The sequence below is a fragment of the Falco naumanni genome, chromosome 3 (genome assembly GCF_017639655.2).
Source record: "Falco naumanni isolate bFalNau1 chromosome 3, bFalNau1.pat, whole genome shotgun sequence".
In the NCBI taxonomy this organism is placed as follows: Eukaryota; Metazoa; Chordata; class Aves; order Falconiformes; family Falconidae; genus Falco; species Falco naumanni.
Genome location: NC_054056.1, coordinates 79,840,821 through 79,864,493, shown reverse-complemented (window position 1 = coordinate 79,864,493; position 23,673 = coordinate 79,840,821). Strand labels below are relative to the sequence as shown.

At 38.8% G+C, this 23,673-nt stretch overlaps 1 protein-coding gene across 1 annotated transcript in view; it reads right to left on the bottom strand.

Moving 5' to 3' along the window:
* Positions 1-23,673, bottom strand: part of SULF1 (sulfatase 1) — a 127,009-nt gene that overhangs the window by 59,604 nt on the left and 43,732 nt on the right. Inside the window, exons 5-7 of the mRNA XM_040588585.1 lie at positions 6,989-7,048; positions 6,432-6,666; positions 580-819 (exon numbers count right to left, since the gene is read on the bottom strand). Coding sequence (XP_040444519.1) covers positions 580-819; positions 6,432-6,603 — 412 coding nt within the window. The 5' untranslated portion in view covers positions 6,604-6,666; positions 6,989-7,048. The remainder of the gene's footprint in view (positions 1-579; positions 820-6,431; positions 6,667-6,988; positions 7,049-23,673) is intronic.

Sequence of the window (23,673 nt, the reverse complement as noted above, 5' to 3'; positions counted from 1 at the left end):
AAACTATCAAATCTTACTGGTACACAGTAGAACAATCATTCTTAAAAGCATGTTTCTACTCCTTTTCAGAAAATGTAAATGAAATATTGCCTCATGGCAAAGTTTAAATTATACCGTTCACCTTGTTTCACTCCCGTGACAGGCACTTCTCTCCTGTGAGGTCTTTGGCACCAGTCCCCAGCCTGGCCCTGACATCTTCTTCCATAACTGTTAGCAGCTGCCCTCAAGCAGGCCATAATACTGACCATAATCACAGCTGGAACTGCCAGTTCAGACCCACAATGCCACTAAAATGTACCTCTTTCACACTAGGTGTAACTACCCAACAGCTTATTTCCCACCTGGGACATCCAAATGTGAAAATATGCTGCTCCATTACAAGTGAGCTTCTTTACATGGCTTTTAGCTGTGGATCTGGACCCACAGGCAATACTATCCTTCCTCTCCATAACATTAAACCTCTGCTCTGTAATCCTAATTTGGGACAACAGTCACTTCATTTTAGGCAGCGATCGTCTGCCCATCGCTCATCTGACATCTTCACTTTAAACAAAAAACTACTGTTGATTTTTCTCTTACCTGTTCTATACCCAGTGTTATTGAGATACACGGCGAAGGTACGTGGCTCATGAGTAGCCTGCCATGAGGGAGAAGAGCAGTTTTCATTGTTGGTGTAGATGTTGTGGTTGTGCACATACTTCCCAGTTAGCATGGAGGAACGCGACGGGCAGCACATTGGGGTGGTTACAAAAGCATTGATAAAAGAGGCTCCTCCATTCTCCATAATCCTTCTGGTTTTATTCATCACTTGCAAGGACCCTGCAATAAGAGGTACTGATCATCACTGTGCTGCAAAAAATAGAATATATTGGCTGCTATTATGTTATTGAAAGTATCAGTGATTAGCTTGCCTTTAGACATCAGTCTGTTCTACTCTTTAGCTTAAGTAATTTTAGGAGGAAATATGAAATTTTTATTATGTCACCAAAAATATTTTTCAGGATTATGGAAAGACCGAGTTCTTTTTTCTCAGGCTTCAAAACAAAGTTAAAATACAAGCTAATCTAGAAATACAGTGTTAAAACTTTAGAGCTGTATCAGATTTATAGGTCAATAGTTCTTCAAATGTAGCTGTAGGAAAACAGTATGTTACACAGACTGCATCATTAGTCAATGTACTAGTAAAATATGTAAAATGCTGAGATTACCAATTATTCTGTTACAATTCTTCCCATTTTATCAGATAACCAGAGAGATAAAGGGATGGGTGGGGGTGGGTGGAGAACAGAGAATGCAAAAGAGGGAATGAGAGATGGGAGGAGGAGAGAGACAGAATTCAGTAACAGTTTTTCTAGAGGAAAATTTCTGTGGACATTGGATCAGCATGACTGGCTCCAATACTAAAGCACTGTGCTCAAAATGAGCTTTTGGGGATAAATCTGTATGGAAAAAAAAAAAAAAGGCAAAATTCAGCACCTTTCTCAAGAAATTGCATTGATCCAGTTTAAAGAAAAAAGAAATTTCTGGGATCCTTCAAAACGTCTTCATGAACAACAGGGTGAGACAGGCAGGGCTTGCAGACTTCTGATTGCAGAAAGACTGAGCAACTCCTGATAAGGTCTGTCAGTGTTTGCTGACAGCTGTCAAACTTAGCTCTTTCTGTTATACAGCAGAGCGGAGACTGAAGGGTAAGGGTGAACCATAGATATATCACTATGTGCCCAGGAAACAAGTCTGTGAACTGTAATACTTCCACAGTTCTGGCAGTAAAAAGTGGTTTCTGGATACTTCCTTTTTTTTCTTTGGTTTCACAATTAATTTTGTACAGTTTGTAGTCAAGGTTTTAAATTTAAATCCATTGATTCCACTGGTAAGATAAAAGTTTATCTTAGTGGTTTTGTTTGGGTCACTTGAAAATTAAATAAAAAAAAAAAAGTTTTAAAACAATGGAAGACATGGCTGTAAAACCGCAAAACTGCCAAGGAGGCTCAGCTTAAGGTATAAGCAGTAAAATCTTATAAATTACCTTACCAGTTAAAGTTAAAGCATGTTCTTTTGGTTTTGGGCTAAGGAGTCAGCGCATCAAAATTATTTGGTTAAGAGAAGGAAAAGGTAGTTAGCGCTTCAGCATTTCCTTGTGCAGTGCCAATGTCTGTGTCTTTAAGGATACAGTCAATACCCTGCATGTAAGTCATCATCATCATTTTGGACTCTTCCCCTTTCACGGCTCTTCTTTTCTAAATGCAGAGGATATGCATTTGTGCTTTCCTGACCTCAACACAGACAAACCCCATGTGTTTAGAGCTATAGAGAAGCAGAGGAGCAACAGAGAGGTCCCTGAACACAAAAGGTTCCATTTGTATGAGTGGGAGCATTTCACTGAGTCATTGAGCAAAAGTCAAATGAGAGATAAACTTCATTCTACGTGTCTTTATTTCAGACTCCAGGCTGGCTTTTTTTTGCTTTGCTTTGTTTTGGTTTTGCCATAGCTCTCCCAGTTTTGAAATGTCACAGTTTATTATTGAGAGCTCAGCTGTAAAGTGGTTTGAGGTCCTCAGATGGAAAGTTCAGGTACACTAATGCATGGTAACAGCAGCAGAGCTGATGTGCACTTTCATGCCTCTATGCATTATAAATGAGTAGCTGTTAGAGCACTTCCTCATTCCTCTGCTTGATCAGCCCTCTGCTCTTGCAAACCTGCTGTTTATGAGTAAGTTTTTCCTCCAGGTATGCACTTACTGACACTGACAATAGATTTACACCCTCTGGAAATTCTGGAATCCGCACTTCAAAGCAGGTGAGACTTCCTCATTTGGAAAACAAAACACAAGAAGAAGATAAAATTTGCTGATATAAGTTATAATCCTTTGCTGTCTGTAGCTGTCCTCACAGCTTGTGCTCTTTACCATCTGGCCCACAGTCTTCAGGGCACATGTACTCAGGCGCTGTCTGACAGCAGGACACTTGTGCTCTACGTGACCGATTGGGGAGCACCTGAGGGAAACCAGATAACTGGGAATGGCCCCTTTGGACACAGAAGTTAGCAAGTTTTGTCAGGCAAGAAATTCAGTGTCACTTCTCAATCTGTTCTTATATATCAAGAAATATGTTTGGTAACCAAGGTTTTGTAACAAGTCTTAAAGTTGCTGTGGATTTTTATCCAGGTATATCACAGGTGGGCATCTCTACAAAGGGATGGCTAGAGCCACCTTGTCTTTATACGGGTTGTGTGCAGGGCCGCTGGAAGGTGATGGACTTTCTCAGATCTCAGCACATGTCCCCATTTTTTCAGCTTATGATTTTTAGTGCTTTAGTTCTATTTAAGTTGGAAAGCAAACCAGGCAACTTATGCCTGATGTGATGTGTCCAGGTCATGCTGTGTTCTCTTCACCCAGCACTGTACTCGGTGAATGGGTTATATGGATTTTACTGTGTGGTGCAGAAAAAGGTAATTGTCTCAAATGGATTTTTCCCCTCTTTTTTTCTTTTTCTTTTTTTTTTTTAACCTTTTCCAATTCTCTGACATCTCAAAGGTCTCTGGGTTAGAAACACTGGAACTACCAACATATTCACTAGTTTTGATTCATTTCTGACATTATGCAAGATATTATTTACTGTGAGATTATAAGAGTGATTGGGGGGGTCATGGTTTGAGGTTCTGATGTGTGCAAGTGATAGAGAACCTGGAGGACAAGGGAAGAGACTAAAGAGTGAGCAGAAAGCTGTAAATACCTGTACTCATGCCTGAACAGAGTACAGACCTGACCCCAGTAGCTGGGGCCACTGTTGCATGTTGTGTCCAGAGGGGCAGTAGTTCTAGGCAGTTCTGGGAGCTGGTGCTTTGCCTTGAGCAGATGCCCATTTGCCTCAGTGTTGGACAGTTATTTCTCTACCCTCAGGATCTTGGTGGGGGAAAGAAAATGCGCAGAGGAACAATTTAACCAGTCACTTCCTAGCTTCTGGGCCCCAGTATTTGCTGAGTTTCTTCATAAGCTGTGGGTCAGGCTGCTTCACACTACTTAAGTTGCTCTCCACCAGCTAAGTATCTGTAATATTCTTTCTCTGTGACATGTTCCTCCCAGCATTGGTAGGAACTGACTGGAGTTGTGGAGCAATTCGTGGGTTTTATCTGATAAGTTGAATGAGACAGCACCTCTGCTGAACTTCTTTGCATTCAGAATGCAGAACTCTGGGGACTGTTGCAGATCGATAGGAAGATGTGCATACTCCTACGCTTTGAGCACTAACTAAATGCAAGCTCCCTGCCTCTTGCAAATTTTACTTTGGATATCTCCTTTGTATATCATTTGCACTCAGGCAAATGAATTTGGTTCAATGCTTATACGTGCTCTGGAGAGAAATCCTTCCTGATGGAAGTCTATAATGTACTTTATATGCTTTTATGTTAAAGCATTCATTTGGAACAGCTTTTGGAATTATTTGTGCAGGGAATACAAGAGCAAATAATCCATATTGAGACTTTCAGTCTTGTGATTTTTGGATGCCAATGCCTAAGTTTTATTCTGTTTATGGCCGAAAGTGTTACTTCCCATTAACCTTTTGGAAACCTGAGATTTTTCTCAGGAATCATTGAAGGGTAAGGGGATAATCCACACATGGAAAACAGTATGATTTTACTTTTCAAATAAGCAAAATGATTTATTAGCAGAAGTGTGAATAATATAGTATGGTAAGTCTTGGGGATGAATCCTGTTTCCTGTGAAATGATCTGTGAAAAGGGGAAACCTGTGTCTTCAATGCAGTGGGAATGCATACACATCCAGGCTATTGCTCAGCTGCCTGCTAATAGGAGCCAGAGTGCCCTGCACACATCCAGAACAGCTTTCAAAGTGGAGCTCCACAAAATGAACAAAGTGGCTTGCCACATCCTTCCTCCTCTTTCACCACTTGCAAATCCTATTGCAAGACTGAAGACAGCAAGTCAGTAACACTGTTCAGACACATGTGTCTGCTGACCTACCTTCCCTGGTGCCCTGGAGAAAGCAGGCTCTTTCAGACCACAAAAAGGAAGACATGACTTGACCCTTTTAACAAAATTTTCAGAACAAGTCTATCACGAAGTCATGCATTCCTACTGTAATAGCTATATTTTAGGCCAAAAACAGAGCCAGGGACAGCCATTCATTATGCAGCATGGCTAAACAGAGCAGACATTTGAAAGGGTGAGAAATAAAAGAGATAATGTACTCTTATCTAAAGGCCTGGTGTTGGAGCTCTGCTGCATAAAACCACTAACTCTCAGTCATGAAATACAGTTTATTAATCATGTTCTCGCAACCCTGAAGGACTGTGCAAATTATCATTGTGTCATGACAAATGCAAGAATGCTAGCAAGTAAAGAATTGCTTTTAGATCTAGACCACTTTTTGTCTACAACTTTCTGGCTGAAAATATATGATTTTAGAACAAATGTACTATTTTGTTTTCTGGAATGAAGCATTTTGATTTTTCAGTGTTACATGGCATTTTCTTTAGAAATTTACTATAATTTCATTAAAACCATGTCTTTCATTAAAAAACCCTAAGAATGCAAGATTTAATTTCAAATTGATTTGCCAATTTTTTTAACCTTTTTGATCTTACCTCCCACCCCCAAAACTAAAATATTTGCTTGGGGGTAACCTGAAGTGATCCTCTTTCTCTCCTTGATTTTTCAGTTTGGGCAGCGAACCAAAAAATCAGTTATATGCATAACTACCATTAATATCTTTTTAACTTACTTAATGGAAAACATTCAAAGGCCTCCTGGAACATCATCCAAGTGTTTAAACTTTTTCAACCCTAAGAAAAATATGTGAAAATAACTTCTGGCTGGTATGTCCTGGTTGTGCTCAGATATTTAGTACACTTGTGAAAGCAAAACTGTCCTATTTTTATACAAATAGCATAGTTTTAAAGCAGATGGATTTAAAACAGTTTAATAATTCATAAAAATATTAAGCTTATGTCCTGAAACAAGACCAGTTTGCCTGTGTGCATAAACATGTCAGATGACATACATGCATGTGACAAATATGTGGAAAAAATAGATACTCATCTGTACAGCACTGAGGAATGGTTAACCTCAAAAGGTTTAATTTTTTCAATGCCACAGAAAGTCACAAAGTGAAAAAGGGCTTTTGATGCACATTTTTTACCTGTATGTCCTTGCAGGTATTATTAAATCCTTTTATCCTGGTGATTAAAGCCCTCCATGGCATATTTTGATAAACATATATTTCCTAAAGTCTGTAACTAAATGTGATGAGTGCTGTTAAGTAATATATGCTAACTTATTTTCAAAACTTGTCCCACATTCTGATAGTGTTCCAGGACCAGTACCTTGTCTGAATTTAAAGTCCTTTCTGCTTGGCAGAAATTACTGAAAGACACAGGATGAAATGAAGTAGCAAATAACAATTATCTCTCACCTAGCTCCACATCTTGGTCATCGGTGAGTACAAGGATGATATTTGGTCTGATATTTTTTCGCTCCTGCTGCACACGTCCTCTGAACCTTGGGGACTTGACGGAGGAACAGTAACTTGTTAGCAATTCAGTACTAAGCACTGCCAAGATGAGTGCAAACCAAGAAGACTTCATAGTAGTTCCAGTATTTCAATGAAAAGACTAATCCAGAAGTGCCTGAGCTCTAGTTTTCAAGACCTGTAGGGAGGAAAAGAAATTCTGTTCAAGCAATAAATAAACTTCCAGTCACACAGTGAAAGGATGGAACTTAGGGAAGTTAAGTCTGACACATACCATTTAACATGATTATAAGCCATATTGTTGAATAAGAGCTTTATTCTGTCATTTTCTAAGAATAAACTCGGTCATTCTGCAACTATGCTTTCTCAAGAAATTTTTGCTTGAAGTCATGCCACTGCCTGCATTTTATATAGGCATGACTTCTGGTATACTCCTCATAGTGCTGCTTCTCCTACACCCCACGCTTCTTTTTATGCAGCTTGTTCCTTACATTCAGTACCTGCGCACAGCAAAAAATCGCTGGGATGCAGACGTGTTCAGAACATCTGTAGGAGGAGACCTGTAAGAAAGAGAAAGCAGAAGGCTTGTCAGTCAAAGACCTCAGTACTGTGGCTATGCTTCAAAGTCTCCAGAACTGTTTGTTACAGCTTCTTTCTCTGTCCTGAAAGAAAAAAAGTAGAAAAAAATTGGATTCCCCCCACCTCCCCCACTTAATTTAACACCGTACCTACACAATGTTTAGATGGCACTTTGGCTGCTAGAGATAAAGGACATATATCTCACAACACCAAATGCAGGTGCTTTTCCAACATTTATAGTTAGCCTGAGGTTCTAAGAATAAGAGTTAATTCCAGTGTATGGCACCTGGCAAGCGATAAAGCTATTTTAGGTTAACTCACCTGCATGAGCAACTAAACCCTTACAAAGCAGAGGGAGAGCACGGCTGTCATTTGCAATCTGTATTGGATCACTATGTGAAAAGTCATCTTCCCACTGACAAGAAAGCTCATATTAAGTGACAGTCCAGATGATCTTACCCAGCATTGTGAAAGAGCGTAACTGTCCCTCAATCAATCAACGACAGACCTGAGTGCCTCATCCATAATGCACAGTACCTCTGGCACAGCCTCGTCCTTGATACTGTGCTTCCAGACTCAGCTCAGCATGTTATCAGAACCCCCTCTCTGTGCCTGTCAGTCAAACAGCCTTGCTTTTGTAAGACCTGATGCAAGCACAGAGGCTTGGCTTTGCTGCAGCAGATTTAAACCTGCAACTGAAAATGACTGATTGGTCTGAGGAGGAACGGGTAGCCACTTACACTTTAACATTTTCAGCATTGTAGCTCTGCAAAACCGTCCTATTACACAAAGGGAAGGGAGGGAATATCTGGGGGCAAAAAGGAAGTGGGTGGGAAAGAAACCGCAGAATCATGCCTGCTCCCTCCAGGGTATTGACCTGCCACATACATTCCTTCTGGTTTTGTTCTGAGACTATGGAAAAAGTACGATGACATTAGTCAATAAAAAACCCCCACAAAACCACCCAAGCCCAAGAACATTCAAGAGATCTGCCCAAGGGGAAGTCTGCATGGGAACTGGGGTGCACAGTATATAGCTAGAATGGAGCATAATTCACGAGGAGACCTGTGCACCCACACCTGAGACTTCATATTCAGACATGCAACATGAACTACAAACAGATTAATAAGCAGAAATAATTGAGAGAAACACAGAAGGCAAAAAAGGTCCTATCACTCACCTAGAAATGAATTAATAGGAAGGTGCTCTAAATTTCAGAGTAAGAAGCCAAAGAAGAAGGAAGGGATGGGGCTTGGTGCTGGGCTGCTAGAAAAGGGATCGTGTTCTTGTTTTCATATACACCTTTTATTTTAAGCTTCGCAAGCTAAACAGTTTCATGCTCCTCACTCTGGCAGGCTGTAATTACACCAGAAGAGTGTGAATGTCTTTAAAAGGAAAATCCAAGCATCTGTGGCAGAGAAATCTTGTCTTTCATTGTCTCTGCACCAACAAACAGTTCAGCCTCTGACTAACATGGGAGCACTGCAAAGCCAATATGGGCAATTGGCATTTAATGTTAAATGCCATTTCGGTGATTACACAACATTCAGATAAGTAGACTGGAAGTCTGTAATTAGTCTGGACTGACTTTTAAAAATAGTTCAATTTCCATGTATTTGTTCTAAGTCACATGAAAGCTGACAAAAGCCCTGAAGACCAGGGTGACTGGAGAAGTCAGCCCTCTGACAGACACCAGACACCACATGCTGTTGGTGCAAAAGAAGAAATACAATTTCTCAAAATGTCTGATCTTTAAATAGCAAAACTTTGACTCACCTCAGAAAGCACAAAAGACTACATGAAGTGAGATTCAATGTTTAGTTTCTTACCTCAGTTGTACTGTACAGCAAACTTTTTCAGACAATGTTGACCCAGAAAGTGCAGTCATCCTGACTGTGCCGAGCAAACATTGGCACCAACGTGTTTGAATAATGCCCCATAGTATGAAACTGCAAGTTCCTGACAATTACACCTTAGTGCTAATAAAATTTACACTAATCCAAACGAACATTAACACGTATTTTTCATTTCACCATCTTTGGGCTATATCAGTTTTAAAAAACTCCTTTTGCAAGTAAGGGTCACCTTAGGCAAGTCTTTTCTAGGAAAGAGCATGAAGCATTTCTTTGCCAATTCTATTTTTTTTCCTTTGATGAATAAAGGAAAATATCAGGACTGATCTACACATATAAAATTAATTATCCAAGTTTCATTGTATGGTTCTTGCACATAGGCACAGTAATACCACCTTTTGTTGCTCATAACTAGTTCAGTTTTGCACATGACAAATCTTTACTAAAAGGTGATCTTTGTTAACTTGTCCTTTTACAGCCTGTTTCCCAGTCCTAGAAGGAAATGAAGTAAACTGTCAAAATACAGGCTTGATAGGGAAGACAAGGCTGCAATGTTTGTGTTGGGTACTGGTACTCTACAAGTGCCTCTACAAACACTGTAATTGGTCTTGAGAGATAGACAAAAATATGAGAAATTCTGAAAGGAACCTTTTCAAATTCACATCAGAAAGTAAACTTAAAATTTTTTGTGCGGTGTTCAGAAATCAAGATGGTACAATAAAATGCTTTTCTCTAGCCAAGTAAACAAGCAATGAACATAACTTCTATATATGCTATTTGGAAAATCAAAATTATATTTTTCCTATAGAACACATCTATGACAACTGAAATGTAGTCAGTAAATAAATGAAACCAGGGAAATACAAAGAAACCATTTTTCCTCATCTTTCAGGTGTTTTTTTTTTTTTTTTTCAGAAGCACAGATTTATAGTTTATACTCACCTTTCATGGGATAAATTCTGAATACTTGGATCTTTAGTTGGTACTATGCTGCTAGTATTATAACAGGCAGTTCAAGGACTTGTTGGCGTGGATAATTAATTACCTGTGAAACCTGAATTACTTTGGCAGGGCACTGCAAAGAATGGCTACAGTGCCACTTCATGTGATGTGGCGTAAAAACTAGGAGGACTTTATTTCTAAGTCTCTTAAGAGATTATCTTTCAGTGACTAGGAAGAAAAAAAAAAAGTATAACAGCATCTTTTGAAACTATGCCTAGATTTTATATTCATTTTGGCCAAGAAGTGTTTAAGATTTTTCAGCACATTGGCTGAAAGTGCTTAATTTGAAACACAACAAAAGACAGCCTGTTTTCAAAAAAGAGCATTTTCCCTTTGAAAATCCACTTTGTTTTCATGTCCACATTTTTACTAACTTCACTTAAAGTGTCGTTTTGTCTTTGGCTAATAAATATCTGTCCAGAATCATACACTTTGTTTGAGAAACAGGGCACAGAATATCCACAAGCATACTCCATTATAAGCTTTAAAGATATATGGTCTTCTTCATATTTAATATTCTACAAATGTGGCTTCCTTATATCTTTGCACAGGGAAATTGGCTTATATGAACAGATTTTTTTTCTTTTTTGTAAGTCTGAAATCAAATGTGGGGATAGTTAATAAGGATACTGGACACACATTTGTCCCTAATACCATGGACTATGCAATGTCCCACATCCATAATTCATGACCAAGTGGTAAGAAAGGGCAGGCAACTTTGTCTTCTCTGTACCACAGCGATGGTATTTTATTTTGGGCATGAACACTGAGGACATCACCTTATCCAAAGTCATAGGTTAAGGCCCACTACTCTAGTGGCCCTTACTTAGAAACAAAAATGGATCAACTCTGGTCAATAAAGGAAACAGCAGTAATAATACTAATACTATTAATATTGTGGACTGTGATTGTGGAGCTTAAGAACGAGAATTTTGGTTTCTGTGCCCCTGATATTAGCAATAAATGCACCCAGTGAATTGAGGATGTAAGGTACAACAGGGATCCTAAATCAAGAACTCCTAATGCAATAGCAATTTTGAGGTTAAGTGGTTTGTTCCTCATTACTATCCAGTATCCTATTAATTATTTCTCTGTACGTAGATTTTCCTGTCTCAAAAAAAATGACGTAGTTGTATATAATTAAGATACAATCCATGAATTAATGTTTTGCTACTTAGGATATTTTTAAGGTTTGCTGACAAGTGCTAGGAACTTGCACAAAAATATATCAAAAGCACAGAAAAGAAGCAGAAGGCCTTGTCATTGCAAGTGATAAGTTGCCTCATTTCCTTTATGCAAAGGATCATCTTGGACAATTTCTTACAGGTTTCTCTGATAAATAAATGGATAAAACCTTTCAAACAAACAAAACCTCAGATATCAATCACTACAAGAAAATGAGCTTTCCTTCCTCACCCCAAGCAAAGGAGCATTATCTTCCTATGTATTTTACTCATGACCTGCTGACCTAACGGTTTTGGCTTTAACGAACATTTTTTACAAGAATATGACCCCAGTGTTCTCTGTTTCCTTTAAATCGGACTCTCTATAAAAGTAGAAAGGCAAAGGACAACAAGAAGAATCTCATAATTCATAAAAAGCAGAGTAGGGATTCTGCTATTGACCTTGTTTTGTAATTTCTAGTATGACCTTGGAGGATGAGCACATTGGTGAGCACCTGGTCAGCAACATTTCAAAAACCAAGTCAGCCAGTAGTGCCAGAAATCATTGTCATCATGTTAACTGGGGGTGGCTTCACCCACCCGTGCCCCTACAAAGATCAGATTCAGTAGTTTGTACCTACCATTTTCAGTTCTTTGCTTTAAAGTGAAATGTATCCACCCAGCAATGCTGGTGTACTCAAGAATGTTTTGCATACATGGGAACTCCAAGGTGAAAGGGAGTGAAAAGGGTTTTCTCAGCCACACGCATACATCTTCTGCAAATCTTTGATGTGTATGTCAAAGGGTGGATGGACCTCTTAAAGTCTTACATAGCCTATGCTATGAATCATAGCAGATGTGCGCTTAAAGACCCAACAAAATTAGTAACTTCATGAGATTAGTAATTGCATGAAAATTGTGCAGACAGAATGAAATTACATAATAAAAGGTCAGGGAGACGAGATATTCATCTGCACCAATGCAACCTAGTGGTTCAGAAGCCTTAAATCTCTCCTTAAATCATATTGCCTTGACAACCAGAGGGTTGTAACACCCTACAACAACAATAACAACTCTCAATTTCACTAATACAGTGAAGCACTTAAGTGGAAAAAGCTGTTGACAGATGACTGTTTTAAGTTTAGTAATGTTAATGCTCTTCTCACATTTTACACTTCTATCTTGTATTTAAAAGGCAAACCCTGCAATCTCAGACTACAAGGCACGACCGCGTAAATCTGCGGGTCAGTTTCCTGTGGGAATATCGAGCCTGCAGCCATGGGAAACACATTTACAGTATAGCAGAAGTCAAGAAAAAGCAAGATCTACCATCTCTTCTTAAAGGTTAATCCCCTAATCTTAGTTGTAAAGTATAGGATTTACAGTGAACACAAAGAATGCAGTTTCTATCTGGGTCTAATCTAATCATTATCTATTGGATTTCCAGCACACTTTACTAATCAATCAGTTATCTCCTCCCCTTCCAAATGTAATCTGTGTATTATAATGTTGTATCATCAGTGCCTGAGGCTAGATTAATTTAAAGTAACTATAATTTAAAGTAATTGCAGGCAGGGAGAATCATAACCTTATATTACGTTTTTACATTGTAATTTTGCAAACAGCTACAGACAGGAAAGGAAAAAGCCTGCAGTGACTTGAAAGGATAATGCACACTTGCTATCCCACTTTTATAACTTGGTACAGGTTAAGGGATATTCTTAGTAGGTAAAAGTTTCCAACACTTCATATGTCAGAGTAGAACAACAAACTCCAATAACATTTTAAAAATACATAACTGTAGAAGAAATGATCTGTCTTTGAGAAAAGGAAAATGTGTCTGATTTTAAAGCTGTTAATATAGTTGAACAAAATATTAAATAAAATTTAAATTAATGTTTTTATGTTAAATTCAAATCTGTGAAAGTTTTGAAAGAAAATTCCCATGTATTTTCAGTAAGAAGAGTGCCTGCTGTTAAGTTACAAACTTCTAATAATATACAGTTACTTAAATTTATTTCTCACCGTCTGATTTACTTTGTTTTAGAATTTCATATTTCAACACAACCAAGAAGTGCACTTGTCATACAAAAGAGCCCGGTATAATTGAGCCAGATGACGTGCCCCACAAGTAAAATCAGCCATTCATGAAAGCTGGTCACCAGAGGCCATTTCAAACAATGCACATTTCAAAGTAATCTAAAGTAATCCCTTTTCTCTACTGATTTGGTTTCCAGGCAGTCTTAAGCACATGTGTGCCGCAAACAGGAGGCTTATTAAAACCTGATGTTATATTGAAAGTTATAATGCCATTGCCTTGTGATTGAATTCCATGTCTGTTAGTCTTCAAAGAGAGGGAAAAAAATCAATTAAATTTATATGCTTATTAAACATGAGTGTCATGATATGTGCAGTTTATTAGCACTTGCTAAATAATTAAGACTGAGAAAGATAATTAGATGTGCACCAGGCTCCAAACAGGCTTCTGATACTAGAAAGTGGCTTTCCAGCTACCAGGTAATATAATTGCTAAAAGACTCCAAGTATTTTTCAAATATAAAGAGTAACCTCTGTGTATGAAGGAATTTAATGTAATTTGAAAATTCCATTTTAAAATTACGTATCTTTGCTATATCCCCGCTCACTTCAGCAGTGTGGGGCATTATGAAAACATCCCGTACAATAACACACTGGCAATTCTGTGATACAGTAAGTAGTCGAGTTGGGAGATCATATCACAGAGGTGAACAACAGCGACACAGTTTGCATGTTTCTTTAAGTTCCTGTTTAAGCCCTCCAGCTTTAGAAACTGTGCAAGAGCATAGCTTTTCACATCTCCTTTAGATAGAGAGCTCTTTCAACTTAAAAAGTTTCCTTCCTAAATTTGTTTACACCCCCTCAAAGGTTTGCAACTCCCTTTGAAAAAGGGATTTTTGATTTTTTATTTGGTAAACAGTTTATTTTTCTAAATAAATGGACATACCCAACTTGAATATGAACACAGCATCTTTAGCACAGAATATCTATGGATCTACTTATATAGGAGAAGACAGAGAATATGTCCATTTTCCCATGGTAATGTACACACTCCATTTATCACAGGGAGTAGTTAAGGTAGGTTGTGCCACCATGTGGGTGGGTGGTCTTGGGTAGAAGCTGAGCCTAATGCATGGCTGCTCTGGCCACCCTCCTTGCTGACTGCACAGGGGAAGCAGAAGGAGCTCATGGGGACCAGAGGAATCTATATAAGGACTAAGTGTGAGGAACTGGCAGTATGAATTTATGTAAGTGTATGTATGTAGAAAGCAGCACCTGTACTCCTAGGAGAGAATCTCAGATGTACTTTTAGCTGTAATGCAGAAGGATTGGCTACTCAAAAACACCACAGGAATTTAGATAGGTGCCATTCCCGGGCTAACCTAGAGAGTCAGGCAGTTCGTCTAAGTGCTTTTGAAAAATTTACTCTTAAAACACAGTGCAGAAAGTGAACTTGCTTGTAGCATCAGTACTTTGTGTGCTTATGCACATGTATATGCACTACAGACTGCATATGGTGTCTGTTGACTTTCTCTTCCAGGTCTGAACACTAAGCCTAATGATTTTTTTCTTTTCTTTTCTTTTTTTTTGAGTAGTGTCATTGTATTCAAATGAGTTTTACTCTCAGTAAAGTCAAACTGAACTTAATAGAACTACTAAGATGGACTCAATGGATCACATCCTGAGTACCATTTTTAAAGCAAGATCTTCCTTACTAGATTACTTCTTTTTGTCAAGCAATTTTTCCAGTCCTGGCACAGTATAAATTTTACCTTCACTGCTATACATGTAAAAGCTCCTTGACAGACCAAGAAATGCGTTTTCAAATAAGTTCCTCTCTGGCAAACCTGTACTATAGAGTAACCAGCCTACTAATAATAGTAAACAGTCAGACCAAACAAACCAATCTGTTACAAAAAAAACAGACGCTTCATAACCTTTTCTATAAAGATCAGTCAGCAAGGAATTTGCACTGACTTAAGGCACTGCCGAGGAGCACATCACCCCTGCTATCAATCTTACTTTTAATAGCCTTTGTAATCAGGAGACCCCTGTGTTCCCCAAGCTGCATTACCTGGCAGGTTACAAGGTACAGCCCCAACCCAGGAACATAGGGGACTTATGTCTGCTATCACAGTAATCCTCCCAGTCCCCTCACCTGCCGTCACCTCACTGTCCAACAGTGCCCACTCGAGCACACACCTGGGAGGGATTCCCAGAGTGACCTGCAACTGACACATCATGGAGAAACTCAGAAAGTCATCTCCATGTGGCCATGTCCTACCAGGTGAAAAACACTTTGCACAGGAATGGCAGCAAGTAAGAGCAAAGAATACAACTGACGGATTTTACTGCCAAATCAGGCATCCAAGTCCTTACTTAGACCCCGATACATGTGCTCTGCTGTGCAAAATAAATGTCTGCTGGATTAGGACTGCTCAGCACTTTAAACCAAGCTCTTGCAGGCTCTTTGATACATCATCCCTGGTGAAAGGACGCTTTAAGGTATTTGCTGAATATTTTTTAAAAAAGCTAACCATCAGTGGTACATGGGGAACAGCCAAAATCTACAAAGCATCTGGATACTGAATTACACCTGAAAATTAGTATTCCTATCAAACCTGCCTGAAATTAGAGTCACACTTGCCTGTTCAAGGACAGAATATACCATATACAGCTTATCTCTCTGAGGAATACCAGTTCTCTCAGCTTGAATTCTGGAAATCTGTTCTCAAAGAGCTGCTTGAAAATAATCTTCATTCTGAGATCTGAGAGGCTTAAGAATGACTTGTTGAAATTATTCTGTGAATAACTATCTCAGAAACATTTTGAAAGGGTAGCACGTAAAAATGTGCTTGCATTTTCCAAGTGAAAATGCCTGCGGAAAGACTTTCTTCATCTTTCAAGTGCATATGCAGGTACTTTCAATTTCACAGTCCTGGCTTCTGTACATGAGAGAGCAGTTTTAAAGCATGGAAGATGAAGCTGAATACATTCAAGCAGACATATTTTTATTTCCAGTGCACTTCTTGTTGAACAAAGTTCCTATTTAACAATGAAAAGACATGATTTTATATCATCTTTAAAAATTACATATATGTCATATATTTATAGATAGTTAATTGTAAGCCTGCTCATGAACCAAGATTCTACCAAGATGCCTGAACAACACACAGAGAATTATTTTTGCTAACACTGATGGAGCAGGCAGTCAACCTTATGTCCCAGTGCCTGACTGAATTATGCACAGAGAGGGAAGACAGGAATGGAAGCTGGTAATAGTTAGGTAGGAGCTTCTGAATAATACAGCATGGATCAGGAATGGGAAGGACCGGAGTGTACTGGAAATTACTCCTAGATAGTGAAGAGATAGAAATGCAAAGGACAGAGCTGTAGTGCTTTTCTTCATTTTGTGTGGGAAGAAATTTGGGAGGTATCCCAGTTTGCAGTGATTATTGTGGGAAAACCATCAATGCTTGCGTTACTGGACTTTTTTCCCCTAAATGTAGATGAGATGTCCTCATATGAAAGGTGTCTCATAAACTGCATCAATGAACTAATTCAGGAATGTTTAGAGCAACTTACAGAGAATCCACTTCTTTATCCTTAGCAGGCTCAGCTGTGAGGTCAGACCAGGCTGCTTAGGGCTTTACCAAGTCAGGTTTGAAAACCCCCAAGGATGGACACTGCCCAAATGCTCTGGGGCCCTGTCTCACTGCTTGAATGTCCTGAGGGTGACTTTTGTTTTTCCTTATATCCAGTCTGAATCTTTTTTATTTCAACTTATGTCCATTGACTCTTGTCCTCCTGCCATGCATGACTCAAGAATGAGGCTCTGTCTTCCCAGTGGCCTCTCTGTAGGCACTGGGGGGCTGCTGTTAGACCCTCTGAAGCCATCTCTGCTCCCATAGCCTCTTCACACAGGGCAAGGGCTCCAGCTCCCAACCACCTTGATGGCCATCTGCTGAACTCACTCCAGTTTATTGATGTCTTTCCCATATTGGGGACCTAGAACTGGAAATAGTATTTTAGATGCTGTCTGGCAAGTGTTGAGTTAAATACATTGTAAAATTTGTTTAAAGTGGTATTGCCATTAGGGAAAAGTGTGCTGAACTAGGTGAAACAAAAATTTCACAGAGCCTTTCCTTGCAAAGTGAATGAATCAATGATGACTTTCAAATAGCTGGATTGACTGAAAATGTAATTTTTCTATTTCTGGTTATTTCTGAACATTTTGTGTTATGCTCAGGATCAGAAATTAATAGTGCTATAAAAAAGCACCAGTTTTGTTATAGTTACAGGCTGACAAAAATCCAGAAGTCAGCAATAGACTAGTAGGCTGTTTTCAAAAGGACACTGACACCAAAGCAAATCCTAGAATTCAGCAGAGTAGTATCATGGACTAATACCCATGTGTCTCATTGTTCGCAACTCTGAGACTCTTCCTATTCACTTCCCATTCCACTTATTTCATCACTGTGCACTGTTTATAAGAAATCTCTGACTTGTGTCCTCACATTTAAAAGTCTTAAATGTTCAAGTCTGAATTTTGTTCCACAGCCACAGGAATTAGCCAAAATTTCAGGCCTTATCCAAGGTCCTTTGAACTGTGGAGAAATCCTCCAATGATTTCAGTGGTCATTGCTTCAACAGAAATAAAAGCTGTTTCAGACATCATTTTGGGTTTGTTTTGTTAATAAAGCAGAGTGATTAAAGCAGTCAGGACTTGGAAAAAAGTGCAACTTTATATATGAGAAAAGAGAGATTTGAAATCCCCTCTGTCCCAGGCCCCATGTAAATGTAAAGAGTGCAGCTGGAATGAAACAAATGATCTGACTGGTTTCTGATGAGCTGGGTGGTGTAAATGTTTCACACTAACCACACTGCACACTCATAATATAGGAGCTAATTCATCTGCCATGAATACATTCCTGTGTATGTTGTTCTTTAAAATAAACAAGCAAAAATGAGTAATTTATCAGGAGTTAAATGAATATTTTTCCAGAGGGACCTCTTCTGTCCCATATGGCTGATTTTAAAGTCTAAATGCAGGCAGCTTAAATTCTGCATCCTCTGTTTCACTATGTGAAACAGTTATTGCTTTAAAATATGGAATTTCAAATTTTTAGCGCTGTCAACAAGTTCCAATTGTTCCTGAAAGTATCAATCAGGCTGCTTATTAGTTTCTTAGAAGACTGCAAAACTCAACACAGGGCTGTAAACAGTGAATAATGATAATTTTCCAATGCCTCTTTTTACAATGGCATTGCATTTGCAAAATGTGTTTATTTCTAGATTTAATTTAAGAAATTTTGATGGAAGGTTTATAACCACAAGAAAACAGTTTTATAGGAAAAATCGTTTGGAAAAAAAAGCTAATCATAATCAGCCCTTCATGTATTAAAATTTACAAATACTTTTTATTTCTTAATATCTTAAAATCTATCAAAAAACATACTATTCTTGAAGACAGCAGTATGATCTATTAACTTCACAATGATTAATATATTTCCCAGAGTTATTCTCCACTAGGAATGAAGTTATTAACTTGTGTTTGTTCCCACAGAATCTTCCCCACAGAAAGGGTTACTCATGTAGGCAGCTCTGATCATAAGCTCTTGGCAATAGGTACTCTAAGACAGAGGGCCACAGGTTTCTTAGACTAACACAGCCTCCAGATAGTTTCCCTCTAAAATTAGAGATGTTTTCCATGGCTTACAGTGAAGAGCAAACAATGTTTCTTAGACAGAAGATTCAGAAAAAATCTACAAGGAGCTGGTGGCATAATCCCCCCTGTTGGCTGCCCAAACATTTTCCTTTATGGCAGAAGAATTCAACACTGAACATTAATATAGAAAAACTTCCAGACTGAAAATGCTCTGTTATTTGTGTGTAGTGTCCTGCTGCGTATCTGGAAACTGTAACTTGCACCTAAAGAAAAGCACGAGCACTGTTTGGAAAAACCACTTACTGTGGTGGTGGTGTTAAACAGAGAGGCAGTGCAAAAGGCTTCCAGCTACAGAAAGGAGGACAGCCTGAAAATACAACATTTTTCCTATCCCTGTTCTTTTATTCAATCTTATAATACGCTTCTATAAAATTCCTAGCTCTCCTTAGCATCTCCTTTAAAAGCAGAGTGGTTTCAAGGAGATGACATACCCTAAATCCCCTCCCCTGACCTGTGGGAAGAGATGACAGGACCTATATAGCACACGGCCTAATGCACCGCTTGCTCACCTGCTCGGGTTACCCCACCTTCTTGTTTTTCCATTTTACTGAAAGCTCCTAGAAACGTACCTTCTCCCTAGCTGATAAAGTACATTTAAGTTACAGACATGTTAAAATCTGGACAAAAATATACCAAACATTTCAGGCTATAAAGACAGAGAAAAGATCTGAAATGAAAAATGCATTATGCTAAAGTATCATATGGCACTGGATTATGTTTCCATTATCTCCTACATTTAAAACTCTGTTGACCCCGGTCAGAGGCATTTATCTCAATGTTGCAACTATTTGTAAAACTCTTACATGTTTCTTTGCGTGATTTTTCTCTCCACAAGCCAGGCCCTTATTACAATATTGAGTTACATATTCAGCTTTTCACAGAATAGAGCTGGGAAAGAGATATGGTGAAACGTCCGATTTTTGGGATCATTTCCTACGTTCACTGACATAATTTTTATGTATCTGCAAATGAAATCCCCTTGTGTTTCAAGGAACATCTATAGGCATGTTTTCAGGGCCCAGCATGGGCCCTACATGCCATGGTCAGGAGCGGCCCGGCGGGGTCTGGCAGCCTGTCCTGCCCCAGCCCGCAGCACGGCAGAGGCACTGGGGCAGCCCCGGCCTCAGGCATGGGGCACCTCCCTGGGGACAGGCGGGACATGGGCCCACGGGTAGGCCCAGCTCAGCAGGGCCCATGGCCTGGCAGGGCCTGAGGGAGCCCAGGGGGCTGAAATGGGGTCCTGCGCCATGGGCAGGTGGCAGGGAGACCCAAGGGGCTGGCATGGGGTCCTGAGCCATAGGCAGGGAGGTGAAGGCCCCGTGGGTAGGCAGGGCCAGCAGTGCCTCATGGCCATTGCACGCACAGAGAGCAACAGCATCATTTGTAAATGACTGAAAAATATCTATCCCACTGAATGAGAATCAAACCCCATCATCTATAACTGCAGAAAAGTTGCCCTAAAAGTTGCAATGGAGAAGTACATCTCACCAGGAAATGGTTATGGATAAATCCACAGAACCAGCTATTCTGTGGGGAAGGGTGTAAACAGCAACCATCAAACCAAAATTGTGATGCAGTAGAATGGAGCATGTCACAAATCAGCACCTTTCCCAGTATGATAAACAGTGGTCTATGCACTTTACCAGTATGATAAACAGTGGTCTATTTATTATAAACTATCCTGTTTAACTGTTTAACATCCAGTTCAGCAGCCTATACAAAATATATATCAATTGTTAACAGTCAAATGATTCAGGTTTTAGCTTACAGGTGAGGACACAGTGGGAAGGCAATTTTAGGAAGCAAATAACCATGACCAAATAGTAAAGAGCTTTTGCTAATACATTTTTTTTAGCGTGAAATTGCTTAAAACCAAGGCAACTGGTTGACTAGTGTGAATCATATGCATCTCCTAGGCAGTGCAATGAAACTCACAAGTTAGTGTCTCATACCTGCCTAAGGCTTATGGCTGAACAACTACTTATACAATATGTTACGAAAATATCCTGTTGAATTGGACTTTTGGACAAATTTTTAATGTGCCATTCTCTGTTTGTAAACTGTATGTTGGCTAGAACCCTTTCAGTATTTTTTCATGTTTTCTTACATCACGTCTTTCATATAAGTTCCTTGATTCACTGTGCAAAGAATTAGCTAATTGATTATCACTGGTATCAATGAAATAGCATTGAAACTAAAACAGAGAAGGATCAGCTCAACTACACTTGAGTCCAGGCTAAGCTTTCTGCTTACTCCCAGACTTGAGGCTCAGATAGAAAACCTTAACTTTTCAACCTGAAAAAAATTTTCAATACAATTTCTTGTTGTGGAAAGAAAAACAAAAAACACTGGAAGGCTTTTGTTTTCATTGAAGTGTGAAATTAAAAAATCTTAACCTTTGAAAGCTAAATCATCATCCTCTGGCTACCTCTGCCTTCAATGAAAGACATAGATCAGATCATACATCCCTACGATATTAAGTGACAACAGTCTTAAGTACAAAGTCTCCCTTAAAACCCAACAATATTACTACTGAGGTTGTTAAGCCAGAAGGACTTTCCAAAATCAACACTATTCTGTAATTTATTATGGATGATGACATGTCAAGGTAAACTGAACCATGAGCTTAGATCCTTAATGATCATCTAGGTAAACCTCCTTGAAGCTGTATTCCTGACTTTTTTCCATTCATCAACCTTGAATTTGAGCTAAGACTGTCTTACACTGAATTAATCTCTTTACTTGTAAATTAATCATAAACTATTCAGAAATTATTAAGAGAAATGATAAGCCGGCAATGTCATATTTAGGTCAATGTTCAAAGAAAAAACATGGTTTCACTTACTGTCCTATACTGCAGGATATAAGATGGACTGCATTTCTTCAGCAATGTATGGTGCGTGTTATCTTAGGAGCTAAGTAAAGGAACTGGAAAAGATTTACTGATATTTACTTTCTTACTAATACAGAATTTTCAGAGGGGTTCATGTTGCAGTTTTTATCTGTGTTATGGTTCTCTGTCATATATAAATATGTGACTGTCAGACATTCTACATATTTAAATGTTCCCCAATACCACACCTTTTCTCTCTTTGAAGACAGAGGGCATTTAAATTGCATAATCTTTAGGGCATTCAGACTTCCATAATGACAATGCCAGTGGGGACTAAAATATGGCATATTATGTTGTGTTGTGGACTATCGTGGCAGATGCATCATCTGTTAACGTCAACGATTGCAGCAAGTGCAGCACATCTTGAACAACTGTAAGTTAGCCCAGTTGTGTCAGCAGATGAACTGGCTGATCCCATGGTCAGGCTATTGTTATTATCATGATACTTTGTTCACAGGTCCCTAGACTATATGCTTTCACAGGAAAAAACATCCTCACAACATGCTTGTGCCTCAAGGAACAGAGCTTGTTGGCATTGGAACAGCAGTCACCATCTGTTGATGTTTTGGTTCATTACTGGCACATACACAGGGAAGATGTTCTCTTCTATCCACCATTACTAGAATTGTTTTTGAATCTAACAATATCAACTGAAATCTGAATCTAATTTTTGTTTAAGCACCTTTCCCCTGCCCTAGCAGCAGGAAAGGAGTTTAAAAGTACTGTCAGCGTAGAGGCAAGGTACCTTACCAGAAAGGAAGACTTATTGCAGATGGGAGAAACCAGGTATTACTATTCTTGTGATAGTCTTTGTTAAGTATAATTTTCCTAAGTCTTTTCTATACATGTACCACACAAACTTCAGTAAAAGGAACTTTTTATGGTCTAGTAATCAAAATTTTCACTACTTCCACAGCCAACTATTACTGCTGTTGTCAGCTGTGCTGACAAGGAAGTATCTCACTCTCACTTTTGGGAATTATTCCGTATGTTGCAATTAACTGTCTTTCTAGGAAAGGATGTTGACAGCTGAAGATGGGATAGAGCCATTAATAAACATGTAGCCTTCGTTATTTACAGATGTTTCCTGAATTCCACTATTTTTCTCTGATGCTTAGTGATTATACATTCGGTGAGTATTTCCTGCCTTTTTCCTTCCTTCAGGAAAATCACATAATGTAAGCACATCAAAGCTGTTGACTATAAGGAATTAGCAAGTGATCATCCTGGCGAGGGTCTCTCAGTCTATGAATACTACTAATAAGGCGGTAAGTATGAGCGTTTCCTCAATTGTAATTGCTTACTCTTCATCTCAGTGGGTTTTTCTTTACTTAATCATCAGCAAAATAACCCATGTAAATCATAAAATAGTCTAGTTGTTTGATCATTCCCTTTCTTTGTGTTAGCCCTTTGATATTTAACCTCTTATTTCAGTCAGCTTTACAAGGACATTTTCCAGAGAAACAGTATGTCTCATTTGATGCTATATTAATCATTTGAAGAGAACATGTATGTTGCTAGGTTGGCAGTGAGTGTATGCATATGAAAGTAAGCCCAGTCATGAGCCACAATGAGTTCCTTCTGCAACAGACCAAGAGCCCTTCATCTTTATTGACCTAGGGAACAGGTCAGATATGATGGCTGCTGTAACAAAGACATTTCTTGAACACAAAAATGTCTTTGCAGTCACATCAGCTAATCAGTCTGAAAATCTCAATTTTATTTGGCTTTAAAATACTTCAAGATAACAGCACAATACGATTGACGTTATAAGAAAGGCTAATACTTAATCTTTTCCAAGCCATGACAGACATGCAAATTAACATCTGACTGGAGACTTTTGGCAAACTCTAAGTATCTTTTCACCTACTAACTGAAGCAAAAACTAACTTCAGAAGACAGTAACTTCACCAGGTAAATTAAACAATTG